At 43.6% G+C, this 8397-nt stretch overlaps 1 protein-coding gene across 1 annotated transcript; it reads left to right on the forward strand.

Moving 5' to 3' along the window:
- The first annotated feature begins 308 nt into the window (after positions 1–308).
- On the forward strand, positions 309–3724 carry RPL14 (ribosomal protein L14). Its single transcript, XM_040592289.1, has 6 exons — positions 309–409; positions 902–1003; positions 1635–1729; positions 2436–2535; positions 2913–2966; positions 3537–3724. The coding sequence occupies exons 1-6, from the start codon at positions 407–409 to the stop codon at positions 3702–3704; spliced, it is 522 nt and encodes a 173-aa protein (XP_040448223.1). The 5' UTR covers positions 309–406; the 3' UTR covers positions 3705–3724.
- The last annotated feature ends 4673 nt before the right edge of the window (positions 3725–8397 follow it).

Here is an 8397-nt window from a genome sequence, read left to right on the forward strand (position 1 = left end):
TAAAACGCCTTGGCTGGGATCCTGCACCACTGTGAGGGTGCCCTTCGGCGAGTCACCCCGCGGAATGTCTCTCCATGCTGCATGCCACCTCTGCAGCTCTGCTCTAGGTCGGACAGGTCGGTTCCACATGCACTGCAGAGTGCTCACGCTGCAGCTTCACTCCGGGAAATGCCATTCAAGTGCCAACTGCAACCGAGCAAGACACTGCTCGCGCGCACGCGCGCGGCGCGAACCCCGGCGAGCACCGCCCCTCCGGCCGCGCCGCGCGCGCCAGGTCCCGCGTGGCCGCCGCACGTGGAAGGGGCGCAGCGCGGGCCCCGCCTCCGCACATGCGCAGTCGCGGCTCAGAGGCGGTTTCCGGCCGCCGCCGGCAGCGCCCCTCCCTTTCTGCTCGCGGGCGGCCATCATGGTACGTGCGGGCGGCCGGGCCTCCCCGCCCCGGGGGTCTCCTCGCGTCCCGCTTCCCTGCCCCCCCCCGGCCCGTGCCGTCCCGCGGCTGCCTCCCAGCGCCGGGCCGAGCGGCGGGGGGGAGCCGGGCGGCGGGGGGGAGCCGGCCCGCCTTCCCCGGGCTGGGCTGCGGCCTGGCCCCGGCCCCGCGTGCGGCACCGGGCGGGCGAGCAGGGCCGTGGGCGAGCAGGGCCGCGGCCGGGGGACGGGGCCTGGAGCTGTCGGAGCCGGCGCGGTGACCCCGGCGCTTCGCGGCCCGCGGGGCTCGTTGCTTATGCTCGGCGCTGGCAGAAAGGCGTTGGGAGCGTTACCGTGGGGCTTCGGCCCCAGCGGAGGGTTTTTGAGCAGCTGGAAAGCTTTGGAAGCAGTTTTAAAGGCTGTGAAGCAGCCTTGAGTCTAGCGATGGCCGTAGGTACGTTGTCGCCTAACTCCTGTCAATTCCTACTGCTCCCAGGTGTTCAAACGCTTCGTCGAGATCGGCAGAGTTGCCTTTATTTCCTTTGGGCCACATGCTGGCAAGCTGGTGGCCATTGTGGATGTTATTGACCAAAACAGGGTAAGCTATGAGTGCCATTTGCCGTTTTCTGCCTTAACAGAAGCTTGTATGCTAAGGCAAGAGTGTATCGATTTTAAAGGAAATTTTCTGTGAATAGGTCTTTCAAAGAAATAAGTGGTTGACAAAAAGGTGGGATTTAACAGCTGTTGTTGTATTTGAAACTTTGAGTAGCAAGCTTTTGTCACTGGCAAATGATGTATTCCCCTCTCTGCTGTGTTTCCTAGAAGTAGAAGTGGACAAGTGATGTCAGTTGGAGTCTAAAATTTATGAATGGAATGGAATTAATGTATGTTCAAAACAAATTTTTGCGCTAGGAGACTCTTTTTGCTTAATATTGATAAAGAACCTGGGGAAAAAAAGATACGTATTTCATCTTAGTTCTCAGTGCTTTATTAAAGTTCAGTTTGGGGTCTTTTTTTTTGCCAAAGACAAAGATGAGCCTTTAAAATTCCTTCTGTAGAGCTTGGGTTGTGTGTGCAAGACTTAACGCTTGGGTTTTGTCTGCATAATGCTTATTTCAATTTTGGACCGTTGTTGTCAAGACACTGTTCATGTATTATTAGGTAGCTGTTGTCTGACTGTATGATGGGAAAACCGTTAGGAAGCCCTCACATTTGTTTTCCTTTTTCAGGCACTAGTTGATGGCCCCTGCAGTGGTGTCAGAAGGCAGGCTATGCCCTTCAAGTGCATGCAGCTGACAGACTTTGTTCTCAAATTCCCACACAGGTGAGTCATTGGCACTTTTGTTGACCAGGGTAAAAAAAAAAATGTGCTGTCACTTGATGGCTGAATTATGTGATCTGATGCTTGCTAAATCCAGAAAATTTGTACAACACGAAGTCAGTGGATTAACGTGTGCACAGTAAAAATCTGTATTATCACAGTTGCATATATTTTCATTACCAGCATCGGTTGATGGCCACTGCTAATGAGCAAAGCCAACAGCACATTGGCCTAGGCAAGTTGCATATAGTTGTGGGATGGATGGTGCCGGAGGAAGCAGTTGCAGCAAATACTGTGCAGCTTCACTTTTGCCACTGCTTAGGTCACCTTCAGACATTAAATATGTTCCCTGCCTACAGAACTACACTGGAATTGCAGGAGGCTGAACTCATTCTGTTCTCTTCAGCTTAGTTACTGTATGAGTTTATGTAATTTAGAAACAAATTACTGCATTTCTGGTTCTGAAGCAGTGCAAGGAATAGTGTGCAAATATGCCTTTTGGAGTTGTTTGTCTGTCAATCCCAGCAAAGCATTTATGCAACAAAATTTTAATTAGGCTACAGAGATGTATGTAGCATTGACTTAAAAGTGTCTGAAGTAATGTAGAAGGGTGACTTTCCCCTGTATGAAGTTTGACAGGCTAATGTTGGAGAGACCTTTTTTTTTTTAAAAAGACTGTGAATATAATTTTGTGACTGTTACAATGCAGTGCTCGTCAGAAGTGTGTGCGACTTGCCTGGGAGAAGGAAAATATAAATGAAAAATGGGCAGCAACAAGATGGGCAAAGAAGATTGAAGCCCGAGAAAAGGTACAGCTTTCACTGTATGAGTAACACACGTTGTACTGCCTCTGCTTATTAGAATTAGGTGCAATCTAATAAACTATGTGTTTTCAATTGCAGGCTAAGATTAAGGATAGACAAGGCGTACATTGCCTATCAGCTTCAACTTCTTGGGTTTTAACAGTAAATGTGGTTTTGTTCAGTCATTTCTATAACGGCCTGTTTTTTTCTGCACCATCACTTCCCAGCAAAGGCCTTAAATAGTGCACTAGTTCCAGATGTGCAGCTAAACCTAGTTTGGAGATGGTCAGAGTTACTTGTGGAATGCTTTGAAACACTTGAGTTTTACTGCTTGCATATTATAAGTATATATTAGAACTTCATGAGTGATTCTTTTCAAACAGAAAGCCAAAATGACCGACTTTGATCGCTACAAGGTTATGAAAGCAAAGAAAATGGTAAGTGTTTGAGTGTTGTCTTTTTATGGATTTAATGCCTGTAGATGTCACTTCACAGTCGCATACAGATTTTAGTAGCCTTAGTTTTATAGCTGGTTTGGGTTATGGTGTTACACAAAGCATGTGAATGCCTTGAATTTTTCATGCTGCTTTGACCACCACTTTCTGTTCAGTAGTTGATCAAACTTGAATCAGTGTGATCTGTGTGTCAGTCCTCCGGGTTATAGCTGAGAAGGGAATTGCCCACTGATGAAATCAGATATTCTTGATGGGTTGCTGTTAGTATTTCATACTATAATGAAAGTTAGTACATATGAAATACTGGGGTGCCCAAGTCACCAGCCAAAATGATGTCCACTTGGTACATCAGAACAGTATTAGGTGGAATTTGACATTTTAAATGCAATACATGATAAATCTTTTGACTGTATAATATAAATATAATTGATTAGCAAGGGGTAGTTATCAAAAAGGGAAAAATCTGAAAGCTTAGAATTTACATTAAGGCATAATATTTGAGCGATTGCTATTTTCATTCTGATGAATAATAAACGTTTTCCTTCTTTACAGAGAAACAGGATCATCAAGCATGAAATGAAGAAGCTCCAGAAATTGTCTTCTAAAAAAGGCAAGAAGCCGGAGAAGGCGCAGAAGCCGGAGAAGGCGCAGAAGCCGGAGAAGGCGCAGAAGCCGGAGAAGGCGCAGAAGCCGGAGAAGGCGCAGAAGCCGCAGAAATAAAGTGAACTTCTTGTTATGTATGACTGTGTCCTTGTTCTGATTCTTTAAAATTAACAAGTGGTTAAACATCTGATTTAAATTGTAATCATAAGTTCACTTTTGTTTCTGACCAAGAATTGTTGTCTGTCTCATTTATTAACGTCCAAGTGTTGGGTTCTAGTGTTTCTCAGGAACATGTGGAAGTGTTTGTTGTTGCATTCTGTGAAGAAGACCATATATGCTCAGTATTCTTACCTAGTGCTGATTGAAATGTTTTTATACTCAGTAATTTGAAACAGGTTGGATCCTGACATTTTAAAGCAGTCCATTGAAGTGGTTGGGAATGTACAAAATTATTTGCACAGTCTTGAGCGTGAGATAAATAGTTACACTTAATTTTTCTCTTATGAATTAAGGCATAAACAAAGTGTGATTCTGGTTAGAATATAAATAACGTCAAGTATTTAAGAGTGACAGATTTGCTGTTCAAATGCTTTAAATTACTCCATATTTTCTAAAAAAACTTCCACTGTTCTTTAAGTAGTGACCTTTGGAATACTTGCCTACTTCAGATGTCTAACACCACAGTTGTCCTGTAGGTGTGTTACAACATACTAACAAGCTGGAAATGGTGACTTGTGTTAGGCATGCTTGCTTTTCAACATGTTTAAAGTTCAGGGTTTATGTCAAGACCTGAGCCTAATTACAATTCCTTAAATTATGCAGCGTAAAAGTGCCATTAAGTAAAAGGGCGTGTGACCTAAAAATTGTTCAATCCATCTGAAACACTGAAGTGCTCAATTTAGTCTTTGCACTATAAAATGTTTACATATCAATGTCAGCATCCATCTTTTTCTGTTTTCCCCCATGTAGCTTGTTGGCAGGGGATGTATTTTCTTCATACTGAATGAAGAAACTGGAAGTCTGAGATCTGGTAATGGAAAAGCAAATTATTTTTACAGTCAAATACAAAGTGGAGGAGGGAGAATGTGTTTTAAAAAACTAAGGTTGTAAGACCTTTAAATTATAATTAAATACATATATTTTTTATCTATATATACAATATATACTCGTGCATATTGTCAAGTGTATTGGTAGGCACGTGCTTTTACAAACGTGTGCTGTTACGTCGTGGCTAGTGTTGCTTATTTTGGCCAGAACTGAGCATCTTCATGCTCAAACGCTTAAAACTATATAATGTTGTCTTGAGCTATTTATAATTGATTTCAAGCACAAGGTTTATACAAATGAATATAGCAGCTCAGGAAAAAAAAATCTGCAATGATGCAAATTGGGATTAAAACCCATGTTCAAGCATCTGGAGATCTTGATACTAAATTTGATTTTAAAGTGATTAATTCCACCTACTCTGAAACTTGTAACTTGAAAGGTGTATCGACCTTGAGGTCCTCTAAGGTGAAAGATGTGTTCCTTAGGGTTATTTGGGGTTTTTATGTACTTCTGTTAAGCTTGGTTACATAAGACTGGAGGAAAATTGGTGAAGGTGCCCGTAGAGAATAGATGTGCCTTAATCATAATGCTTTTTCTATGTTACTTGCTTGGGATTGAAGGTACTTGCTTCCAAAGAATAACTTCGGCTTTGACCAGCAGTTTATCCAGCGTTCATTCCCACCAGTACCGCTTGGCACCTACGGAGGTCTGTGAAGCTTTTCCCCTGTACGAAGTGTGCTGTAACCTGCCTGGCAGCTGCCACTTGCCTGAACACAGGAACAAAAGGTGCCTGGTGGGAGGGCTGCCAGCCTGTGGCCGGCAGTGTCCGCCCTGGCACTGCACCCTGGAAGGGGGTGGGCACTGTTGGGGGAGAGGGCTTTATGTGCCTTAGAAAAAAACTTGGTTCTGTAATGCCATGTGTGCTATCAAGTGCTTCTGTGTAGGTACCATATTATTAGTTTGGAGGAAAGGGGAGAAGAAAAACAGTAACAGCCATCTTTGGTACCTGTGCTGTGTCATTCTGGCAGCATGTTCCACGTTGGGAGCATCTGGTGCCCTTTCTAGTTACTCGTGAAACCTCTGAAACCTTCGGCAGCTCTGTATGGTTGGTAGTCTGCTGTCCTTTCAGTCCCCGAGTGTTGGACCATATGTGCTGATTCGTCCTTTCTTTTTAAAGCTATGGGGATACAGAAAATTTATGGAAGTACAGTTTTGTTCCTGAAGGTTACCACACGATGGCAACGTTAGCACTTCTCAAGGTTGTTCCTAAGGCTTAGCCAAACCACGAAAGCTGCTGAGCTGCCTTTCCATGCAAGGAACGGTGGCAAACAAAGGGAATGGACAGACTTACCCACTTTATTTTGCCTTTATAGTTGACCAAGGTGTGCTTTGCTGAACTGAGGCTATGCTGCTTTAATTTGCTTTGTGGAGCAGTGTGTAAAGAAATAGGACCTGCTGTTTGGAATAGCTTAATGTGAAGTCCCAGCATTTTTCTCAGTTTATTTCATGCAGAACATATAGGGCACTTACTGGGGGCAGAGAGGGGAAATGTACCTGGTTTACTGCTGAGCTCAGCAGATAATTGCCATACTTCCTAAATCGATACCAATAGTCGGCAAACCCGGTTTGAGTCTCTGTGCTGCAAAGTCTAGGAGATGAGAGCAATTGTAGGAGTAGGATTGGGCCTCTTAGCATAATCTGTAGTTAAAAGGCATTAAATCAGCTGTTACTGTGAACCAGCTGCCGTTCTGGGCCAAGTGGTTTGCTGGTGATGCCTGGTTTTGCTTGTTCGAAAAAGATCTATATTTAAGTACTTTTGGTGATTGTCTCAACATGTCTGTTGCGGTGTTTGGCATCTGAATGTGTTTAAATTATTTTTTTGAGATGTAATAGACCTGAAAGAGGAACCTCTGGATTTACTGATCTTCCTGGTTTTCAGATGCTAGTTAGTATTCAGACTGTCCTGCAGTCGAGGTTTGCTTGGTGACCATGACATTTTCAAGTCACTTGGTTTTGTAGTTACCTAGGTCTTAATAGTAGATAACACCGTGTTCTGAACTTCTGTGCCACTGATGCTGACCATGGACTTGTGGCAAATCTGGTCTGGTTTACAGCTGGATTTGCTCTATTTATTCTGTCTCACCTCACTTGTAGTGCCCCTTAAATGTTTCCAGCCCTGTATGTTTCTCTCCTTTCCCCTACTCGTGTTGTTAAGGTGCATCTGAAAATAACAGATGCCTGTGCCTGCCTTTTGTCAAGATGAAAAGGTGCTAATTTCTGTTCACAGCATTATGGGTACATGAGTAAGTACAGCTTACAAGCAAGAAGTGGTAAGTGGAGCAAATTGCAGGGTTGGCTATGTGGTGGGTTCAGCTCATTTCAGGTCTTCAGCTTTTGGTTCTTCATATATATATATTTTTTTTTTTAATTTGGAAGTAGTTTTTAATGTTTCGAGCTTGAAGTTGCGTATACTGTTGTATATCATACTCAGGTACTTTTGAGTTCAAACTGGGATTTCCTTCTCTGGAGCAGAAGGACCTGCTTTTACCTGTTTGAAGTGCGGCATCCCTAGTTGTGCTGAAGTACCACAGTCCCTGTCCCTGCTTTGACACAGGCAGTGGTCCTGTGGATACTGGTGATGTACCCACACCCTCTCCTTTTCCCTAAACTCGTAACAGGCTTCACTCTTGCAAGGATGCTGTGCAACCTGCAGTTCATGGTGTCCTTAAGTGGGAATTTGACTCAATCTTCACTTTGTGCAGGTCACCCCTGTGTCATATTCTTGTTTTAAGTAAATGAAGACTTGGTCATTTTTTCCTCATGTCGCTTTCAGCAATCATAAGCTAGTCTGAGTGGTTTCCAGGTAAGTTTTTGTAGCAAATTCTCCCTCCTCCCCCAAAAGCTTTCAGACCACTACGTGCATCTGAATTAGAGAAGGCTTCTGCCTGCAGTCAGCTCTTTGTGCTGATCACCAGCCTAAAAATTATGCCATTACCACCAGCACAGAGCTACTTGCTCCTTTGTGAGATGCATTGACCCAGTTCTTATTGCATAGGAAGTATTTTTTTAACATTTTCCCAGTGGTCTCCTGATATGAGGGTATTTTTCAGGATATTTTGTTCTGTAACTGGGAGCATCTCTCCTTGCCTATTGTGAGGAAGACCCTGACCTGGTGCTTATCATGGCCCTCAGCAGAGCTGAGTTCTTCCCTTGTGTCGCTTTGGGCTGCTTGTGGAGTGCAGGTGATGTTTCAGGGAACTGTGCTGCTGATAAAAAGTTTTATATGGCTGGATCTCATCAGGAAGCTGTGCTTTGATGAAAATTATTTGAAAGAGTAATAATGTTCATATTTAAATAGCATGAAAGAATATTATCTTTTGAGATCAGCTGGAGCTTTACCTAAGGACACACAGTGGGAGGGCACAACATCTGAATGTTTTTCACGGTAACTCAGCAGCCAAGACTTTTTAGAAGCACTATTTGAACCTCATATTTACAAAAGCCATCAAACAAAAGAACAGACCCTTGCTAGCTGTGTTATTGCAGTCAGATGCTATATAAAGGTGATTTAAAGAAAGACTAGGAAACAGGCTTGTGGACCTTTTAATTCTTCCTTCTTTTTCTCTCTGGAGCCCCTGAATAACTTTAAAGGGATTTGTTTGTTTGTTATTGTTTTATTTCTGCTGCTCCTCTCATACACATTGCACATGTGAGTCTTAGCTCATCTTGGAAGTCTCTGCAGAGAATGGAAAAAAATCAGAGA

The sequence above is a fragment of the Falco naumanni genome, chromosome 4 (assembly GCF_017639655.2).
Source record: "Falco naumanni isolate bFalNau1 chromosome 4, bFalNau1.pat, whole genome shotgun sequence".
Lineage (NCBI taxonomy): Eukaryota > Metazoa > Chordata > Aves > Falconiformes > Falconidae > Falco > Falco naumanni.